General features: G+C 36.0%; 1 protein-coding gene across 1 annotated transcript in view; it reads left to right on the top strand.

Moving 5' to 3' along the window:
* LOC145284085 (uncharacterized) overlaps positions 1-23,485 on the top strand; it is a 473,693-nt gene that overhangs the window by 295,271 nt on the left and 154,937 nt on the right. The window contains exons 80-86 of the mRNA XM_080133151.1: positions 3,956-4,019; positions 6,117-6,329; positions 12,653-12,752; positions 17,437-17,545; positions 20,669-20,841; positions 21,116-21,225; positions 21,538-21,681. Coding sequence (XP_079989277.1) covers positions 3,956-4,019; positions 6,117-6,329; positions 12,653-12,752; positions 17,437-17,545; positions 20,669-20,841; positions 21,116-21,225; positions 21,538-21,681 — 913 coding nt within the window. The remainder of the gene's footprint in view (positions 1-3,955; positions 4,020-6,116; positions 6,330-12,652; positions 12,753-17,436; positions 17,546-20,668; positions 20,842-21,115; positions 21,226-21,537; positions 21,682-23,485) is intronic.

The following is a 23,485-nucleotide window of genomic DNA, read 5'->3' on the forward strand; positions in this document are numbered from 1 at the left end:
TGTTGAGGTGTTTTACTACGTCCTCCGCAGTTGTTACCGTTTCATCCACCAAAATATCATCAATGTAGGAACTGGTGGCTCTTCTGACTGCGCCCTCCTTGCTTAGCACCGTTTTGAGGATCGCAGCCATGATTTTTGGTGCAGAATTCAGGCCAAAACCCAAACTAGTTAGGCAGTACGTTCGGCCCTTGTATCTGACCAGTTGGTATTTCCAGAATTCCTGTGAAATGCGGATCTGTAGGTATGCAGATTTTAAATCCACAATCGTCACAGCCTTCTGAATCTGCCTCCACTCTCGCATGGTCTCTCCGCACACGTCCATCACATCGCCTCCCGTGTGAAACGCAACATGTACGTTCAGCTCCCTGAAGTCCAGTACTGGCCGAAATTTTTGTTTTGTGGGCTGAACAACCGCCATTAACGGCAGCACACCTTCCACCTTCTCCGTCGATGGTCTTAATATCCCCTCTGAGATCCATCGGTCCACCTCCTTCTCAAATTCAACTCTTGTGCCTCCTCGCAACGTATGCTCGTAGCATTCCACTCTGTTGTTCAGTATGGGAGGTTCTCCCTTCCATGCCCACTTGACTGTCCATTTCTCACCATCAAAGTGTGCAGAGAAATCTTGGTCCTCTATCGTGAAACTTTTGTCTAACCCGGCCATTCCTGTGACACCTTTTCCGAATTGCACACCTGCAGCCCCTTGATGTCCTCCAAATCTCACAGAGTTCCTATATACCGTAACGCCCCCTAGTTGAGCAATTGGGTCCATCCCTAGCACCACATCGACACCCGTGACAATTTTGTTAATAACAATCGCCTGGATTGTTAGTGACATCCCACGTACCATCAACCGAATGATACTTGTGCCATTGCACTTCACCTCTCTGCCGTCAACTGCCGTAATGCTGCTGGTTCCATTGCATGTGTCAACCATGTCTTTGGTGACAATTGTTGAAGTACAGCCTGTGTCAACAAGGGCTTTTGCACTTCGTCCATTTAGGGTCACCTCTACTTGTGGTGACATACCCTGAAGCGCCTTCATCAAATAAGTGGGGTAGCCACCGGTGCAATGGCTTCCCCCTGTTCGTTTCCCTGGGAACAGAATCTGCTGATGTGGCCGACTTCCCCACAGCGGTAACACGTGACTTCTGGCTTTGGCTGAAAGGGGCCAGATTTCGCCGCCAGAAGCTGTCTTCTGGTATAATATGGCTTCAAATTCAGGGCAAAAAGTGGAGTCAGTGCCGCAGAGGGCAGTCTTCAAGTATGAGTGGCGGCATCCCCGAACTGCACAGGTACCCGCGGAGGAAGGCGAGAAGCAAGCGACTGTGCAAGTAGGAGAGGAAGTGTGGATCAAACCGCCTGATGCTCGCTGCACCACACGCTGGGGGAGGGGTATTGTGACAAGTGTCTGTCCAATCCCCGAACAATGTATCTATCGACGGCATCCCTCGACACATCCTTGATGTGCGGCCGGTAGTGGTATCATCAGAGGAAGACAGCGACATCGAGCCAAGTAGCAACGTTCACGAAGAGGCTCCGCGGAGATCGCAGTGAGAGAGACGGCCGCCTTGTTGGTCGAGCGACTACGTGATGGGTTGACATGTGATGATCGTATAGATCAAGGGGGCGTGTGGTTTGAGTTGTCCCCCTTTGCAAATTGGCTGTTTGGAGAAATGGAAAACTAGATGGCTCTGTGTGGTTTGAGTTGTCCCCCTTTGCAAATTGGCTGTTTGGAGAAATGGAAAACTAGATGGCTCTGATTGATAGTCAATTTGCATAAGTGGAGAAATGGGCAGCATATAAACGATACTTTTTTAAGCAGGGTGAAGAGCGCAGAGAGTGAAACGACGGTTGGAAGAAGTGACGGCGAATTCTTTTTGTGACGGTGAATTATTTTTGGGCGTTGAATTATTTGTGGATGTTGAAGAGCTCGACCTTTTGGAAGGAACAGCTGTGTCTTATATATATTTTTTTTTAATTTCTTTTTTTTCTACTTCACTACAGAACTACAATTATTAAGAGTTGTCGCCAACACAGACTGGGGAGCAGACCAACAAACGCTCCTAAAACAATACAGGATTCTAATTCGTTCGAAACTGGATTGTGGCTGTTTCATTTATTGGTTAGCAAGGTCTTCCTACATAAATATCCTTGACCCCATTCACCATGAGGGACTAAGACTAATCTTGGGAGCATATAGAACATCCCCAAAGAAAGTCTATATGCAGAAGCCCATGAAGCTGAGAGGGGAAAACTTGGCTTACAATATTACTTGGAACTAAAGTCTTTGCCAACAAACTTGCTTATCAATATAACTTATAAAAACCTATTTAATAGAAAAGAAAAAGCCATAAAAACCTTCGGACTTCGAATGGAAATCAGTATAGAAGAATCTCAAATTCCAATAACAAATATCCATGATTCTATAATATCCGAAAGCCCACCATGGACTATGAGACAACCAGATGTAATGCTGAACTTAAATGAAAATAAAAAATCAAAAACAAATCCTACCATATTTTAAGAACTCGAAAATATCAAGCTATGCTACTCTGACTATACACACATATACATGGATGGCTCGGAGGATAACGATAGAGTTGGATGTGCAGCTACCTACAACAATACAACAATTAGCAAACGACTTCAGAACGAAGCCTCTATATTTAGTGCTGAAACCAGATCCATAGATTTAGCACTGGATATCATTGCTGAGGAAAACTCAGAAAAATTCATTATATTCTCTGATTCTTTATCCGTTTTAACAGCTATAAAAAATAGAAAACAGGAGAACCCTATATTTATCAAACTCCTAAACAAAATAAATCTCATTACCGATCAAAAGAAAATAATATTCACCTGGATCCCTAGCCACATGGGAATCAGGGGCAATGAAAGAGACGATGCTATGGCTAAGGAGGCAATGAAGTTGAACCTTGATGGGTACAAGATCCCATACACGCATATTAGACCCCTGATCAACAGCCATATACTTGGGAAATGGCAAAATCAATGGAATAAAAATACAAATAACAAATTATACAATATAAAACCCACACTTGGAGAGAGGAGGCAGGATTATCAAAAAAACAAACAGAAAACAAAATGTCATTTTAACAAGACTTAGAATAGGTCGCACACATCTAACACATTCTTACCTCCTAAAAGGAGAAACTCAACCCCAATGCATTCCCTGTCAAGTACCACTTACTGTAAAACATCTACTAACTGAATGCATAGGTCTTTCACAAATTAGAAAAAAAACACTACAAAGAAATAGATCTTCAAAAAATCTTCAAAAAGAACAACATTGAAAAAATCTTATCTTACATTAAAGAAATAGGACGTTTCCAAAAAATATAACCCGCAAAAACCTTATATTCTGCAAAAATAAAAACAACCTGCCTTTTCCCCACTTTTCCATCCTCCTATTTTCGCTTTCTCTTTCTACCTCCCTCCCCCCACTTTCTGACTGGTTTTCCAACTCAAAATGTACCGATCAATAATACTGTAATCCTTTTCCCCCTCCCAATGCAAAACCCAACCATATTCTGCAAGACAGAACAAAAATGATAAAATCCACTATAAAACAACCAAATCAAAAGCTACGAACTAACAAGTGAAAATACAAAAAACTTGAAGAATAAAAATCTCATATAAAATAACTGGATTCAACCTCGAATACTATTCCCAAAATGACTGGATTCGGCATAAAATAACTCAGAAAGGGTTGATATGCCGTAACCAAAAACCAAAACCAAAAACAACCAACCAACTCTCCATTAGGTAGAGGATTATAAGGTGTTCAACAAAAGAAAATGAGTATTCAGAACGAAATATTGATTTTGTAAGATGGAAACTACTGATGACAAATGTTTAAAATCCAACTGAGTTAATTTTACTTATCAAATTATGAAACTTTTGATGAATGCATTTGTTTTCTATTTTTCAGCCGATATGATAATTTCCTTGAAGGAGAATTCGTATTGTATCGACACAAAAGTCTACCGTATGAAGTAAGTAAAATTTAATTTGTTTATACGAATTTAAACGATTAATGTTCTTAAAATACAACTATTTAATTTATGGGCCAACAATGAAAACTCTTTTTCAAACTTAAATACGACTGACCAGAGAAAATGCTATTCCTAATGTAAGCATGACAAACCAATGAAAATTCTATTTCTAATGTAAACATGACAGACTAGAGAAAATACTATTTGAAACTTAACTATGACAGACTAACGAACAGAGAGAGCCTCTTATAGATATGTGAATGTATTCGATCTGTGTGTACAGCATGAAGTATGGCAGACCAACGGACAAAGTCTCTCACGTGAATCGATCTCATGATTAAAAATAAATTTAGATTAAAATAAGATACACATAAAATACGTTTATAAGCCAAATTACAACGCAATATTATGAAAATAAACAAATGTTGTTAAAAATTAATATTTCGAAGATAGACTCCATCCTCAGAATTTCATACATCTTTTTTTCTTTTTTTTTTCTCGCCATGATGCTAAATTGAAGAAAAAACAATTAGAAAAGAATTCGCGTATTTCTGTCTGTGGTGTTATTTTGAAATGTCCGAAGAATATTCTTGGTGCATGTGATATGAAAGTCAGTTGTGTTATGAAAGCCTATCTCCGAAATATTAATTTTAAACAAATAAATATTTGTTTATTTTCATTTACATTGTAATTTTGCTTATAAACATTTTTTATATGTATCTTATTTTAAAATTTCAATCACGGAAAACACAACTCCAACTAGATTTAGATTTTTTTTTTTTTAATACTGAGTCACTAGAACAAAATAAGAAAAATATTTTAAAAGAGGAGAAAAAAACAAAGGAAACAAATTCAAAGTCTCAGGCTGTATCCGGCGTTGCTTGCTGTTTCCTGAAAGAAATCAACTCAAGTAAGTGGTTTCGTTTGGTAGTTAAATTATGATTTCCGTAAGCAATGAATAAAATAAAACTCCAGTCGTCATTTCTTGTTTATATAAGGATTAATCATTAAATAAAACTGACTAAAATGTTTTGCTATTATACAGTGGAATTAAATGAAAAGAAAAATATATGCCTTTATTTAACAACACAAATATTTGCAGTCGCATGTAACAGTTCGTTCAGAAAAATCTATTTGCAATGCACGATTGCTACCTTGCTACCTTTTCTCTTCCTTTATTTCTTCTTCTTCTCCCCCTCTCTCTCTCTCTCTCTCTCTCTCTCTCTCTCTCTTGCGAGAAATTCGTGCCGTGACCAGTGAGTAGCGGCGGCGTGAGTGGAGGGGCCATTCAGACTCAACACGACTGCTCCACTCAACTGCAAAAATTCATTCTCGCATACCTTCTTATAGTTAAGGAGTGTGGACAGGGCCGACGAGGTCTGAAGTTCCATTCAGCTAATCAGCCCCTGCATTATCAAAATTGAATTCACCTGGATTGACTAATTTGGTAAAATCACCTTTACTTTATTATTAAAGTAGCTTTCCCTCGAAAATTTCTCACGCTGCCAAACCTTTAGGATTGACCTTCAGGTTAATACTGTTTTCCAAGTTTAGACAAAATAACTGTATTACCATTCCCATAAATCAATTGCTTTCTTCATAAAACAATAATTATTAAATATTTTTAGCAATTCCCAAATCCGTTCAGATGAAGTTATTTTCCTTATTTTGGTTTGAGTCATCAACCAAATAAATGGGGTCAGCAAGGCAATCGGGAATTGCCTGGGATTTTTCACATAATAAAAGCTCTAACTCAGCTCTTTTTTAACCGTTATTAATGTAAAATTCGATCACCACAGGTGATTGGGTTACAGGTAGCAGAAAGGGAATTCCAAAGCTGATCTACCTGTTTCAGAAATAATGGACTAACCTAAAGATTATAAATATAGTTACATAGAACGTGTTACTGGATAGCAATGGGCCTCAGAATCATAACATGTACTTCTGTAACATATTTTTGCAAGTACAGTTTTTTATTAACTATTCTGTTTGTCTTGATTATTACCGACCTGCAAGAATACAACCGTATATTTTTAATAAACTGAAAAACAAAATTTTTTTTGGATAATTAATTACATTTAACTTTTTTGTCTTCAGATCCGAACTTTTTATCGTTCCTGCTTCGGTAAGGCATCTTGTAATTGCGCTGTTGTTGTGCGAAGTGGAAATGATGTGATCGTGATAGACAGGTGTGGCCCCAAAATAGGTCCGCCAAAAGGGAAAAGGCCAATTCGTCTCCAGCTGTTTTTGAATGGTCAACTTACGCCTGGCACCAAAATTCTTAGTGTGAATGGTGGCAAGAAGTACAAGGTATGTATTTTCAGAACAAAAGTTCTTACAAATTGTAATAAAAAAAAATGCTCGTTGTTATCTATGTTGTGGTGTTCTCTTTCTCTTTTCACTGAAGAGTTTCTCACGCGGCTAAGCAGGTTCTACTTATACGCCATATGTTATATAGGGGTTTCATTGAGAGAGTCTTACTATAAGTGATACTGTTAAAGAAGGAGAAGAGATGTTTAGAAAGAGTCTTATTACAGTGAGGGATGTTGTAAGACTCAGAGAGAGAGAGATAAGTTGTATAAGTTGTTGTACGAGAGACTTAGAGAGAGAGAGAGAAGTTGTATATGAGAGAATCTTATATATTAAATGTTCATTCCTTAATTGTATTGAATGGAAGAAGAAGAAAACTCTTTGAGTGATGACATAGTGTTCAGACAGTTCGGACATGATGATGTTGAGACGTGTATGTAAAGACATATAACACAAATATATAATACAATTGGACTTTACCTTTTTTAAGAATCATAAGACACAAGACGAGCTTTACAAAAAACACTTGGTTTAAAATTTTTGATTAAGAATTATTGAAAACACGTTTAAAAATGTTTTAAAGACTTATTGAAATTAGTTTCATAAACATGTATTTCTTATAAACTTTCAAATAAAATACAAACTTTTATTTTTTTAATTTTAAGTGCAAATAAAGATTATTTTTTAATTTTAAGTGCAAATAAAGACTTCTTGTGTTATTTTTATAATTTTGTTAGTTTATATCGTATACTTGTCAATAATGTCCTTTTCTTATATTTTATTTGATGATGTTGAGACGTGTATGTAAAGACATATAACACAAATATATAATACAATTGGACTTTACCTTTTTTAAGAATCATAAGACACAAGACGAGCTTTACAAAAAACACTTGGTTTAAAATTTTTGATTATAAATCATTTCGCAATAGAAATAGCGAAGAACAATAAAAATTAAGGAACTGATTTGCCTTGTCACCGCTTCCTATAACGGACGTACCGGAAGTTAGGAACTACGTTAGCTGACTATAACCTCAGACCTTTTTTATAATCCTGGTATTGTTCACTTCCACTAAGTAGTTTAGCTGGAGTCTTTCCTGTCATGGTATGTGAGCTATTTCAACAATACATTTAGCTAATCAAGAACTTAATTCCAGTAAAGCAACTGGCCCTGACGGCATTCCAATTATAGTGCTGAAAAAGCTCCAACCACAACTTGCCCCCATACTTACAAAACTGTTTAAGCGTTGCCTTAAGGAGAAGTGCTTTCAACACCCTGGAAAACTTGATCAGTATGCCCTGTATTTAAGAATTCAGGTGATAAGTAATCTCCCTCTCAGTACAGACCAATAAGTCTCCTGTATGTCATGAGTAAGCTGCTGGAATCCATATTGAATAGAGAAGTAGTCAACCACCTCAGCAGAAATAACCTTCTTAGTGACATGTAATATGGTTTCCGTTCTGCTAGATCTACAACAGATGTGCTAACGGTTATATCTCATAGGATTAGTGAATCTCTCAACAAAGGGTTCCTTTCTAGGGCAATTGCTCTTGACATATCAAAGGCCTTCGATAAGGTGTGGCATAAGGGCCTACTTCACAAGATTTTGAGCTACGGTATTCTCAATTATTAAATCATTTCTCTTTGATAGGCTCATAAGAGTAGTGGTTGATGGGCAGAAATCAGAGGCTCACAGTATTAATGCTGGAGTCTCTCAGGGGTCCATCCTGGGCCCAACTCTCTTCCTGATCTACATCAATGACCTCCCTAAACACATACTTAAATCATTCGTTGACATCTATGCTGATGACACCACCATCTATGACAACACTTCAAAGGCCGTAAATGACAAAGTTCTCTCTGATTCTCTCTCCTCTGATCTTGAGCACGTGGTACAGTTGGGAAGAGGTGGCTGGTTACTTTTAATGCATCTAAAACCAAGCTTCTATCTTTACATCATCAACACTCTGACCCCCATCTCGCATCAATTGAAATGGATGGCTCTTGTATATTGGGGAGGCTTCATGTTTTGACAAGCTTCTGGGTTTGACCTTTAGTCCTGATCTGAAATGGAACATGTACATCAAGTCTGTTGCCAAGGTCGCTGGGAGGATGTTGGGATCCTTCTACCGCTCCAGAAGATATCTCACTACTGATGCAATTCTTTATCTATATAAAAGCCAAGTATGTCCAAGGATGGAGTACTGCTGCCATATCTGAGCAGGAGCTGCTAAAAGCAGCCTATGCTACCTTGACAGAGTACAAAATAGACTTCGTGGCTTAGTTAGGGATGCCTTTTTCTCTTCCCTGCAGCCTCTCTCCCACAGAAGAGACGATGCGAGCCTGTCTTTGTTTTATCGTTATTTTCATGGCAAGTGCCCGTCTGAGCTCCAATCTCTGGTCCCCCTTCGCCAATCTTTCACGAAAAACATCCGTCTGGCTGAAACCACTGTCAATAAGTTTTCCCATTCTTTATCTGTGCCTAAATCCAAGCGTAAATTTCATGAGCAGAGCTTCTTTCTTGGAAGTGCACGACTGTGGAACTCTCTTCTGTTTGCCTGTTTCCCACCTGACTACAACTTGGATGTCTTCAAGTCTAACATAAACAAATTCCTGACAAACCGCCCCCTTAAGTAAGGCACTTGATCAAATCTCCAATACTAATGATTACTACGATATTATCCCATTGATTACTGTACACGCAATAACCCTTATCCCCGAGTGGCTTCCGGGCCTTGATAAGTGGTGAACTCTATGTAAAAAAAAAAAAAGAAATTTTCACAGAAGTTTTCTCCTGTTCTTTACTTCTGTGTTCTTTGCTCAAATGGTTTTCAGCATAGTTGCGAAGAAACACTCGATCTCTCCATTAGTTAGGATGATAAGATGTTATCCGTTGATGTTCGATACCCAGTTCTTTGCAGAAATAATTAAACTCTGAGGACATAAACTGAGTGGATTATCTGAAATGATATTCGCCGGAATGCCATGTATGTAGAGATACTTTTTGATTGTAGATATGATTTATGAAGAACTTACAAAACGATTCAGTTGGATTTTCTGGAAAAAATCATCACTTTGAAATGAAGAACTTAAAATACGATTCAGTCGGATTTTCTGAAAAAAGTTGTCACTTTTTGTCACGGATTTTCTGAAAAAAGTTGTCACTTTGTAGGACTTAAAATACAATTAAAACCTGATTTTTTTATTTGCCATTGTCGAATAGTGGGTGTTGGCTGTACTGGATGGGTAGTGAATGCTAGCTGTGTCTAGCAGTGTAGTGTGGGCTAGCTGTGTCTGGAAGCCCTGGGCATGAGTTTATGTGAGATGATGCATAAGGATCATAGGGGTATGTATTAACTTAAAGACATTATAAAAAGATAAAAGGCGAGAAAACAGGAAGTGGTTATCACAAAAGACGTGGTAAGAAGATGTGCGTTATTTTTATGGCAGTTATTTTTTTCATATTTTTTTATTCTAATTTGACCACATTAAGTAATAAGAGTTAGGAAAACTTGGGAATACGTGATAAAGAAAAGTGATGAATAAAGACCTCGACAGAGATAGGTTATTTTTGAAATCGATTTCTATAAACCAGCGAACACATGCCAGCATTTAAATCGAACGTGAAGTAGTAGTAGTAGTAGTAGTAGTAGTAGTAGTAGTAGTCTTGGGTGTTCAACTAATCTAGAAGAAGGAAATCTCTGAAATAGCAACAATATTTCTCTGCTTATCGTAGCATTGCTCCCAATCTTCCTGTATTTCTCTTTGTCATTGAACTCAACCAATGCTGAATAAAATGAAAGTGAGACAACAAAAAACAAACTGATGGCCGAATCTTTTCTAAAAAAATAAGTTTCCATTGTTTAGAGCTGAAACTGCCTTTAAATGGAAATATGGATTAAGTGGAATGACATTGAAATAGGGGAAAAATTTGGTAATTGTATTCTGCCAAAATGTGGAGGTCAAATTCTCTTCCGGTTTCCTGCTTCTCCAACTGTACTGATATGCAGAAATTCAAGTGTAATGTAAACAGATATCTTGCTGCTAAACTCCCTACATAGTACCCCTGCAACTTAGGTCCCTGATAGTATCCCCCTACATCAAAGTGGCAATGTGCCTTGTTTGGGGTGAAAATGTAATGAATAATAAAAGGTCAAAATAAAAATGGAGAGTGAGCATCTGGAGGTAATTACATTTTTTATTACCAAATAATAAAAAATTGAAACAGAACTCCTTCACTCAACTAACTATCTGTATGAAAGCCAAGTACGTCCAAGGATGGAATACGACTACCACATCTGGGCAGGAGCTGCTAAAAACAGCCTATCCTGAGGGTACAAAATAGACTTTGTGGCTTAGTGGGGATGCCCTTTTCTCTTTCCTGCAATCTCTCTCCCACAGAAGAGACGTTGTGAGCCTGATTTTGTTTTATCATTATTTCTATGGCAAGTGCTCGTCTGAGCTCCAATCTCTGGTCCCCCTTGCAAATCTTTCATGATAAACACCCGTCAAGCTGAAACCACTGTCAAAAATTATCCCCACTCTATTTGTGCCAAAACCAAGACGTAGATTCCATGAACAAAGCTTTTTTCTTAGAAGTGCACGCCTATAGAACTCTCTTCCATTTGCCTGTTTACCACCTGACTACAACTTGGATGTCTTCAAGTCTAACATAAACAAATTCCTGATGAACTGCTCCCTTAAGTAATCCAATCAAATCTCCAATACTAATGATTACTACGATACTATCCCATTGATTACTGTACATGCAATAACCTTTATCCCCGAGTGGCTTTCGGGCCTTGTAAAAAAACAAAAAAAAACTGAGATCCAACAAGTCAGAGTATCCAATGTGCCATGCTCAGTCAGGGAACATATCAACATACTAAACTCCCTTTAATATGCACAAGCTTGCAGCTTTGTTTTATTCCATACATTATAATTTATTTCTCTTACATCTAATTTTAACTTTAAGCTGATGCTTAAAGAATAAAATCAGATTCAGATCCTGATTAGAAAATCTCATCCCTCTGCATCATCTAAAACACCATTCTAGTTGCAGATGAGAAAATTTTAAAGAACTATCTAGAAAGATGAAAAAATAAGATATACAGACATTACAACCATGTTAGTGCTCTTGTTCTCCACAATACATGATTAATGAAATTAATCTGTGGATGTCATTTTCTCACAATAGAGGCCATCATTTACAAATATGTATGCCACCAACTTGGACCAATCCCACCCATCAGGATACAAAAAAGTCCTGAAAACAGAAAGTGAACCCATTTGTATAGGATAGAACAATTAAAGTATCACCCTAAAGAAAATAACACTACAGCTTTATTTTAAAACTATTTGTTTCAATTGGGGCCAAATGGGGATCAGAGCATAAGTGATGAAAAGAAAGAACCTTTAAAAATAACCAGCAACCTTTTCTTCCATTGTACCATGTGCTTTAGATTGGAAGGAAGAACGAGAAAGTGCTGCCCAAGATCGTTGTGTTGAATGAACTTAGAGAACCTTTATGAAAATCAGGAAGAAGATTGTGTCCAGCATTGACCGGATGGAACGATAAAATTGTCGCCATAATAGAAAAACATCGCTACAGCTTTATTTTAAAACTTTTATTGAAAAAATCAGTTCAGGTAAGTTGATTATGTAGTTATGTGTGATTTGGACACAACTGTCCAACTGGTAGATGGTCTGCAACAAAAAAAGAAAACCAGTTTTCATCAAACGGAAATGGAATCATGTCGTCTTTTCTAGGGCGACAATGTTATCGTTCCACCCTGTATGATGTACAGCCACTCAGAATAAAGTACCAATAAGCTTAATAGTCCACGATAATGTACTGTAATGACATTCACATCGTCTCTCGCAATTGTGGAAAATACACTGGATGAACCCACTTGTAAGATTAACGGTCATTTCGGACATGATAGACTTTTGATTAATTGAACTTCGTCTCCTTCAATTATGAAAAAGCACTGGATGTTTTTTCTTGCTCTGAAGAAGTACTGCTGAGATATATGAACCCCTAGTGACATACTAATTATGTGAGAATGCATCTATCTCTGCCTTAATGAGACAAAAAATATTTGGACTGTACAACCATATGAGAACTCGTTGCTAGTGGATACTACATACACAACTGTCGATTTGTGGTCATTAATGACTGTTACAGTGACGTCCATAATCATGTACCAATCAGTAATGGTCTGCGAAACACGGTGGAGATTTTAAGCTCTTTATATTTCCTTGATGAACAAATTACTTTTATGTGATAAATTTATGAAATTATCTCCTCTTTGTTTTATAGGTATATTTGCCAACAGGTGGCGTTTTAATTGTCCAGAAGAATAATAAGTTCCTTAATGTCATATTTAAACCATCTATAATTGACTATAAACATACAGAAGGTAAGTAGATGAAAAAAATATTTTTTCTTATGTTGTTTTCACTTTAAATGATTATATTCCCATATTTACATTGGCGTAATTGTTAGAGTATTCATTAACGGGACGGAAGATCAGAGCTCAATCCTTGGTCGAAACTCAAAAATTGATATTTCATGTCTTTTTGTAAACTCTTATAATTTGTAAATTTATAATTTGTTGAAAAATCAAAGATAACTATAGCAATTCAGGAAAAAACATGGCGCCATCCTCTCCCTATATATATACATACATATATATACATATATATATATATATATATATATATATATATATATATATATATATACTAGCATTTCAGCCCGGCGTTGCCCGAGTGTTTGGATGTGTATGTTGAGCAAAAAAAAAAAAAAGTGGTAGTAGGAAGGAAGGCTTGAACCGATACTGCGAAGGAGGAAAAGAATGCGGAAAAAAAAACTGACGTCTTTGCAGTTACGACCACCGCCAAACCTGAAGTGACTTATGTTTACATTAAGGCTAGACAATCGAAAGGAGAGGATATCTTTAAAAAATATCGGCGAAAAAGCGACTTCCCCCGAATAAAAATGCCTACTTGAAGGTGAAGATGTTAATGTTTTTAGCCAATTTTTCGATATTTGTCGTATGAAAGGTCGAACTTTAAAACGATACTAATCTTGGTAAAATTCGTCGCCTCTGTCGAAAGTTTTAGGTAGACATGCAAAAATACATACATACATACATACATGCATTCACTTATACATTGGTAACTAAAAGTTTTCGCCCCAAACCGATTAAAAAGCTTGCCCTATCTCTGAATACCCTTTATGTAAAATTTCAAATGTTTAGACCAGAAATTGTCTGAGTAATTAGGTAGAGACCGCAGAGGTCAATTTTTTAAAACTTTGGCCCCTATTATGACCCCTTAAAATTTATTGTTTTGGGCTCAAATCAAGTTATTAAGTTAGATCCATGTCCAAGGAACCTATATCTAAAATTTCGAGTGTTTAGACCCCAAATTGTCGGAGGAGTTTGGTAGAGCTCTCAAAGGTCAAATCGTTGAACTTTGAACCCTTAACAGCCAAATTTATGACCGAAAACCGATCACAAAGATTTTCGCAAATCTCAGTACCCTGTATATAAAATTTCGAGTCTGTAGACTAAAATTTGAGAGAGTTATTGCATAGGAAAATGTATACACACACACACACACAGATACAGACATTTTCACTTTTATATATATACTAGTATTTCAGCCCGGCGTTGCTCGGGTGTTTGGAGATGTATGCTGAGCAAAAAAAAGGGGGGGTATTTTTTTTAACTTTGACCCCTATTATAACCCCTTAACATTTATTGTTTTGGGCTCAAATCAAGTTATTAAGTTCGGAAAAAGTCCCTTTCCAAATGGTAGACGTGACGGATCGATCTGTCACGTCTATCATTTGAAAAGGGAAGTTTTTCCGAAATTAATAATGGGTATTGTCGCAGACATAACAAGTAAGACATTTGTATCTAATACAACTGAATAAATATATGTATATATAGACATATATGTATGTACTTATTAATTTGTAAATCGCCACTTGTTTTTGTCTCCTTTCACCAATGACGACTATATTTCATTCCTCGCATTGTGATAGCCTTCTACATCTCTACTACACGTATATATATATGTGTATATATATGGAATAGTTTATAAACGGTCGCTCTTGACTACACATTTACCCAATTTTTTTTATATGTACTAAATGTACCCGGCGTGTGTCGGTATTAAATGTAACGTTAAATTCCTTTAAAATAAGTAAAAAAAACAGAAACATCATGTGCATGCGAATATCATATTTTTTTTTCTACACTATTCACTTCTTGTAAATAAAGACAAAATACTCGAGCTGAGATCGAAACCAAAACGTAAAGACAATTAATCAAGTACGATAACCATTTGACCAGCGTGGCACAATCTTTAAAAGTTGAAATAGTGTAAAAAAAAACCATCACAATGGCTTGCAACTCTAAAAGAAAACAAGTGAAACTGACTTTACTCGAAAAACGTCAAATTCTAGAAAAATTAGATGCTGGAGTTAAAAATAGCGTTATATTGAGAGATTATAAGATTGGAAGAAGTACACTGTTTTACATCAAAAAGAAAAACGAGGAAATATTGAAGGCTGCTCCTTTCTCTCCAAATAAAAGACATGTCAAAAGAAGAACTCTTCGCAGACCAAAGCAAGTTGAATTCGATCGAATATTGCATGAGTGGTTTGTAGTAAAACGGAATGAAGGTGTAGCAATATCTGGGCCCATGTTAATTGCTAAAGCAAAATCTCTTAAGGAAGAGTTGAATATCGCAAAAGATATGAAATTCAGTGAAGGCGGGCTTAGGAGCTTTAAGAGTAGACATGGTATAAGACAATTAACAATGTCAGGCGAACAACGGTCTGCTGATACACACGCAGCATCAAATTATTGTGACAAATTCAAGACGATGATTGTCGATTATGGTTTAATACCAGAGGATGTTACAACGCTGATGAAAGTGGCGTAAATTGGAAATGCTTACCTACAAAAACATTAGCCGGATCCGAGGAGCAGAAAATAAAAGGATTCAAATTAAATAAAGAAAGACTAACAGTGATGGTATGCGTTAATATTCTGGAACTCATAAACTTAAGCTTCTTATCATCGGCAAATCAAAGTGTCCCCGAGCATTGAACGGAGTTTCGCCTTTGGCAGTATCCTATTATTCTTTATGAAATGGATGGATGAATCAGCAGTTGTTTAAAAAATGTTTTTGCAAGAATTTGTGCCCGTTGTCCAGAGGCCTTTTCTTGAATTAGGTAAACCTGATTCAAAGTGCTTGCTTCTGTTGGACAATTGTAGAGCACATCCTTCTGAGTCAGAACTAGTGTCATCTTGCGGGAATATTTTTGTGTGCTACTTTCCACCTAATGTGACTTTTCTCATCCAACCTATGGATCAAGGGATTATTTGGAACTTAAAATGTTTCTACAGAAATGATTTCATGATGAATATGATAAATAGTACCGTGAGTATAAGTGATTTTCAGCGCCATTTTACTATCAAAGATGCCATATTTTCTCTCGCAAGTGCATGGAATCAAATTCGAGCAAACACATTAACAAAAGTATGGGGTAAATTATGCCCAGCACCAAAGGTTTCTGAACTACAAGAATCAGAGAATACATCTGGTCTAGAAAAAATTCTTGAAACCAAACAGTTATCAACCAACCACGCTGTTCTTAAATCACTTAATGCAAATGATGTTGCAATGTGGATGCAACAAGATGAGGAAACTACTGATCAATGTCCTGAAGGCAGTAATGGTGATAAAAATAGCGACAGCTCCCATTCTCTTGACCCTAATGTAAATAACCAAGAACACTCTGATGAAGCAATATTATGGGATGATGCAGAAAAGTCTATGGAGACGGTTATAAAATTTCTAGAAAAAAGTCCTTACTTTAGTGACAATTATGTTTTGCAAGCAATGTCACTTCGAAGAGATATAATCATAAAGAAGCTACAGAACCAAGAAATTGTAGATTTTCGTGATCGCTTACGGAATACAATGGCAGCGCCCGAGAGTTAAATCGATGAAAATAGAAACTGCAATGAGACTAAGTCAATGAATAACTAAAAAAACTGTATTTTACATTTTTTTTTTTTACAAGGTGATCACCACTTATCAAGGCCCGGAAGCCACACAGGTATAAGGGTTATTGCATGTAGCGTACGTTAGTGTGGGTGTTTAATAAAAATGTCTACTTAAGGGGGCGGTTCATCAGGAATTTGTTTACGTTGGACTTGAAGACATCCAGGTTGTAGTCAGCACTTCTCCTTAAGGCAACGCTTAAACAGTTTCGTAAGTATGGGAGCAAGTTCAGGTTGAAGCTTTTTTAGCACTATAAGCGGTATGCCATCAGGGCCAGTTGCTTTACTGGAATCAAGGTTCTTGATTAGCTTGGCGACCTCATGCAAGGATATTTGTATGTTATCTAGAGTGTTCTGTGTTATAGAAGGAAATATGGGGAATTGATGACCTTCGTTGCATAGGGTAGAATTTGCTGCAAAATTCTTGGCAAATAGTTTGGCCTTGTCTGATGCTGGCGAGATGACCTCTGGTCCATTGATAATGGTTGGGATAGAACGCACACTTCTGTTCAGGATCCTGTTTGTTATTTGCCAAAACTGGTGGGAACCAAGCCGCTGATCAGCTACCTTGGATTTAACAGACTGGGCATAAAGCTCTCTTGCATTTTTTATTACTCTTTTACAGTGGTTGCTGGCAGTCCTGAAAGCAGCTTTAGTCTCAATGCATCTATTATGTTGGTAACTTAGGTAATAAATACCTAACAAGTAAGAGTAGATTTAATTTATTTTCAATGTTTTTGTTCCTGGTAATAATATTTAACAATTCTTACTTGCAATATATCGTAAACTCAACTTAATATATATTTGAAGTATCATATAGCAATGAATTTCATTTACTATTTCTTTATTCTTAAAAAATTAAAGTTAGCTGCAGCACATTTTTTTATCACGAAACTTGAACAGCATCCTCTAATTTGAACAAAGCGGATGTTCAAATTATAGGAGTTATACTGTATATTTTTAATTTTCTGCAACTAAATCCTAGCAAATATTTTTAAATATCTTTTCAATATTTTAGGTCTATGTGGTGATTTTGATAATGATAAAAGAAATGAATTACACTTTCCAAATGGCACAATCTTCAAGATCAAATCTCGTCGACCGATTACCTTTTCTCGCAGCTGGAGGTGAGTCTTCCTTTAGAAAATGAAATATACAATATTTTTATACAAAACTAGCGGGATTCAAAAAAAAACTGTCCTTTTTTTCTTTTCCACAGTCTTCATAATACTATATTACTTTCTTTCATTTTACTTTCTTTCTTTTTTACTTTCCTTTATTTTAATTTCATTTATTTTAGCTTCATTCTTTTTTACTTTATTTTTAATTTCTTTTTTAATTTCATTCTTTTTACTTAATTCTTTTACTTTCTTTTTTAATTTCATTCTTTTTTACTTTATTTCTTTTTTTAATTTAATTCTTTTTTAACTTTCATTCTTTTTTACTTTATTTCTTTTTTTAATTTCATTTCACTCCCTAATATAATCGGAAAAAAAAAATGAAATTTTGGAAAATTCTAAATTAATGTATTATATTTATTGAAATCAGATATACGTATTTACAGGGAATTCTCTTCCTATAACTTTCTTATTGGAGAACATAGGAATTCGGAACATTAAAAGATTTGGACCATTTTCATTGTCTTCTATACAATATTTTTATACATATAATTCTATTGTCTTTTGTACATCTAATACCATTTTATATTCCATCTAAATATGCTATATTTGAAGTTTAAAAGGAAGTTTTGATCCCACAGTTCCCTTAAAATGACACTTAGAGATTGAGTATCATTTATGTGGTCTTTCCTCAAAATTTGATACGCATCATTTAAACTTCAACATATGATCTGTTTGAAGTTTAAATATACGTTCTAACATTCTCTAATATTCCTTTTATAGGGAACACACTCACACACACACACACACAAACATCTACATATATAAACATATATGCCATGATAATGAATACAAGTTGGATGTTGTTGAGTCGTTCTACTACGTTGGGGGTAATGAAGATCCAGCAGATATTTGTGAGGCAAGGTTGCCTGGGTAAGTTCTGAGAGTTTCTTCCACTCCTCACCAAAGAAGCCATATCCTTACATAACCATGCATCCACAATGCAATGTTGCATGGCAGTTAGTGCTAGCCTCTCAGAGTTTAAGACAGACAGCAACTTCGACATAATGAGCGAGCCATGGTTCACTATGTGTTACTATCGCTTGCTGGGAAAAATGACTTGGTTTATATGAGCCTTGGGGATGTCTTTAGAAACGCTGTTACATGATGGTATGACAACCAGCTCTCCATGTGTTAAACGTGATAAAACAATAAACGATAGACACATCCTCTTTACATCAAGGGGTTGATATGACGTCTGCTTGATGGATCTTCTCTTTGAGTGCTTAGCGCCATTACTGACAAGATTCTCTCCATAGAATTATCTATGCTACAAACCTTTGGTGCTGGAATTGAATGGTGTATGTATTGTAGTCATGAACAACGTATGTTTGTATAAAAATATAAATTTGTTTGAAGAAGGAGCACTTTTTAAACTCGAGAGCTAAGGCACGTGAATGTTCGTCTCCAACTAACATCAAAATTCCAATTGAATTACAAATCTTCCCTTGTGACAAAAACGAGAATAAGAGAGAATGAGGGAAATAAATAGATAAAACAGAGAGAGAGAATATCTATTTCTTATTACATTTACAGAATCTGCTCATCAGATAATTTGATTTGACTTTTCGACAGAATTAATCAATCTCGATTTTATAAACAACTGTCAACTTCAGTTTCGATAAAAAAAAACTTTACTTATGACATACTCGTTTATAATAATGATTTAAAATATGCCTATAGAAATGTTGACATAAGGTCTTTTTATCAGAGTGCTACAGCCGTACGATGATAGCAGAACATGTTAGCAATTCCGTTTTTTGCAAAAAAACTCTTACTGTAACATTACAGGAAAAGCGTCTCCACTAGTTTAGTCCAGTGAAGCACAATAGTGTGTGAATAAACAGAGTCTCCATCATGGAACTTGATGGCTTGTCTGGCATTGGCGGCCCATGCAACCTGGTCTGCAACTATCAAGAAAGACTTGAAAGCTCGACAACTTCTGGAGGGAAATACAGGGTGTAACGATAAAATTGTCGCCCTAGAAAAGACGACATGATTCCATTTCCGTTTGATGAAAACCAGTTTCCTTTTTTGCTGCTGACCATCTACTAGTTGGCCAGTTGTGTACAAATTTCAAGAGCGATAGGAGCCTCGTATCATGTCTGAAAATGACACAATGTTCAACAAGCAAAATCATGCTCTCTACCGATCCAAGTTATGACAACAGGACCATTGCCAGCATCCTCAAAATGCATCGCTGGATTGCAACGAATAACAGGGACGTACTTAGGGTGATGAAAACAAAGTTTCTGGCCATGGTTATGGTCGTTAGTGTGGTTTCCAGTGAGGGCCACATCATGCCACCTCACATCTTCGAAGACAGCTTGAAAGTCAACACCAAAGTGTACCTGAATGTGCTGAAGAATGTGGTGATACCCTGGTGCAATCAGGTGGCTGCTAGCAGACCTTGAGTGTGGCAGCAGGACTCAGTGCCGGCCCACAAGTCCATAGAGACCCAGGTTTGGTTTCAGAAGGACTGCTACAACTTTATACCCCTCTTTCACTGATCCTTCTCCTCCCCCAACCTGAACCCGTTGGACTACTTCATTTGGTCATACGTCGAGAACATCACCAACATGCCTTCCTACAACACCAAAGTCAGCCTGATCACTGCCATTCACCAAGTATTCGATGAGCTTCTGCCAGCGCTTGTGGAAAAAGCATGCTGCAAGTTCCGGGCCTGTATTGAGGTAGTGATTGAGGCTGAAGGCAGCTACATTGAATAGATGTCAGCTCTCCTACATAATTAAGTTACCTGAATTGATCTTTTTTCAATAAAAGTTTTAAAATAAAGCTGTAGAGTTGGTTTCTTTAGAGCGACAATTTTATCGTGCCACTCTGTACCCTGCATGATATCTGAAGAGCTGCCAAAACGCAGACCCGTGCAAGCCATGGAAACCTGTTTACAACTGAATAAATAATGAAGACGGATTTATTTAGAATACTAGCTTTCGTCTTTCTTTCAAACCTTTAACAAGTTTGTCTTTTATCAAGGGAATTAATGAAATTAAGATGTTATATACACGATAATAAAGATGATTTTATACTTTTACATTCTCTTTTTTTCAGAGTGAAACGTGAAGATACTCTTTATAATGGTTTCTGTCCCGATGACAGTGATAAAGAAATGCAATATAGTTACTGCCAATGCGCCGAAAATCATGAAACAAAATGTGGTCCGAATTTGGATATTCTAGATTGCGGCCCAGGAACAAAGACAAAAAAATATAAGAGACGAAGGGGTAAGAGAGATAAAAACGTTTCATTCAATTCTTCAAAAATAAAAGACTGGAACATTTTTCGTTCTATCTAATCGTTTAAATTACAATCGTTTTAAAACAATTATGTCTTCATTGTAGAACGTTAAATACAAGATGGAAAAAAAGGCAAATTTGCACAATTTTATAAACCCTTTAATTATATCTAAACATTTTAAACATAGGGTTTAAACTCACATGTTTTCAAGCTACACCTGAAGTAGAATTGAATGTTTTCTATTTTCTATTGATTAACCAGGAAACAAAGACATCACAGACATTTTGATCGAGGAAGCCAAATCACCAGAGAAGTGCGTGACCAACCAACCGCAAATCACATTCCAATATAATGCTACTTATATTTCTGTCGTAAGTTGCTTCTGTATTCTTTTCTGCATTTGCTTTTAGCCGTCAAAACGATTTACAAATTACAATTGCTTCTTTAGAGACAATCAAGCATATAAAATATCAACAGATACACACTCTAGAGTCAAATCAATGAAAATAATATGCTGTTGTTCTAGTCCTAGTGATGACGAAACAGATCGTAAAGCATTAGATCCATTTAATAATAAATAAAGGCATGGTCACTGAAATCTAATTTTTCATTGTTTATGGATATTTTTATTGAATTCCATCTGATTTAGTAAATGTCTAAAGTATCCTATTTTTTATCATCAGGACAGTGGCAGTCAGATTACAAAAGATGAAGCTGAGAATTATTGCAAAAAGTTTGTGCTGAATACGGAAGCCAGCAAACAATGCGGTCAAATAAAGACTCTCAATATACCTGGAATATTTCAATCTTGCGTTGCTGATCTAACGGTTTGTTATGTTTTTTTGTTTAAAATTTTCTTCATATAAAATTTAATATTCACAAAATTTTGATCTAATGGTTTGTTATGTTTTTTGTTTAAAATTTTCTTCATATAAAATTTAATATTCACAAAATTTTGATCTAATGGTTTGTTATGTTTTTTGTTTAAAATTTTCTTCATATAAAATTTAATATTCACAAAATTTTGATCTAATGGTTTGTTATGTTTTTTGTTTAAAATTTTCTTCATATAAAATTTAATATTCACAAAATTTTGATCTAATGGTTTGTTATGTTTTTTGTTTAAAATTTTCTTCATATAAAATTTAATATTCACAAAATTTTGATCTACATTTTTTTTTTTTTTGTTGGTAATCACAAAACTCAAGATACCGTATATATTTTTTTGCAATCTTGTATATTTATCTGCTATATTATGTTCATTTATTTAATCACAGTTTAATTATATTTTTACAAATGCACATTTTCGTTTCATTAGTTTAGTTTATTTATTAGCAGGGAGAACTGACGTTGTCCGGGATTGAATTAGGATCAACAAATTTCCACACATCCAACACTTTTATTGACATCGAAATCGGTGAAATTGCCCATTTTCAAGCAATTGCATTGATTGACTGCTCTAGTCGGGGACCCACTATAGTGCACCGGAAGGAAGCTTCACTGATGAACTCACATACTCACAAAAAAGTACCTTTGTATATAAGTAGGGATAATGATTTGAATTAAAGTTTAAGATACAAAAGTCAAGTATCATGGTTCAATTGTGCTAGAACCATAACATTAATTTCACACAAGAACCTACTGTTGATTTTATACGCCGGGGGCTCCTACTTGTACGGTGATGAAACTTCTAAAATGCATTTGTGATGTAAGGCTTTATAAGAGTGTTAACTTTGGTCAAAATCAAACTGTTCTTTCTTTAATCGGATTTTTTATAATCGACTTTTGATACTTATCAGGGTGTTACGCACGAGCGATTATGTCTTGATACTGGTACTAGAGTTAGTTAAAATGCGTAATAACAAGCCGCCCCCCCGCCTCCCTTTATTAGATTTTTATTCGATCCGTAAAAAGCAGCAGTTATTCATAAACGGCCACGCTTTAAGTTCTAGTGGAAGCGAGGCAGACAACTCCATCCAACCTTTGTGTCATGTCACATCTTTATCCTCATCCAGTCCCTACCATCCGCTCTTCTTCCTAAAGGTAAAGGGACAGAGAAGTAATTTGAAACAAAGTTGACGATATGCTGCAGAAAATATTTTTTAAAAAGAGCATTCTGGGTTCAAATGTTGTTGAATGCAGACGCAAACGAGCAGAATCCATGGTGAAAAAATTGCTAAATTCGCCAAGTGCTCGAATCGACTCAATGGATATAACTGTGTTAGAGAAGGGCAAGCATGCCTATATGTTTCCCAACATATTAGAAAAGAGCAGACACCCCAAATGTTTTACCGCAAACCGAGGAATGGGCGTATTACTGCGAACTTCAAAAGACTAGTAAAATTCGAGGAAGCTTGGAATTGGACGACTACTTCTCTTGAATATTTTATTTCTGTTGGAGCTTTCAAATTGAAATCATTTCAAGTGATCTTCGTAAAAGATACTTATTAGTAAGTTATTTTTCGGATTATACCTTTTCCAATAAGTAAGGGTTATGGTGACAAAGAACTATCAAACTCTGTATCCCTTAAAGGGAACTAAATTCCTGTAGTAACCTGTACGTTGCCAAAAATAAATGTAAACGATATTTAAGAAAGTGACCGTTTTAATTAAGCTGAAAAACTAAACATT

This window comes from Euprymna scolopes, chromosome 8 (genome assembly GCF_053919585.1).
Source record: "Euprymna scolopes isolate OS-2025 chromosome 8, ASM5391958v1, whole genome shotgun sequence".
In the NCBI taxonomy this organism is placed as follows: Eukaryota; Metazoa; Mollusca; class Cephalopoda; order Sepiida; family Sepiolidae; genus Euprymna; species Euprymna scolopes.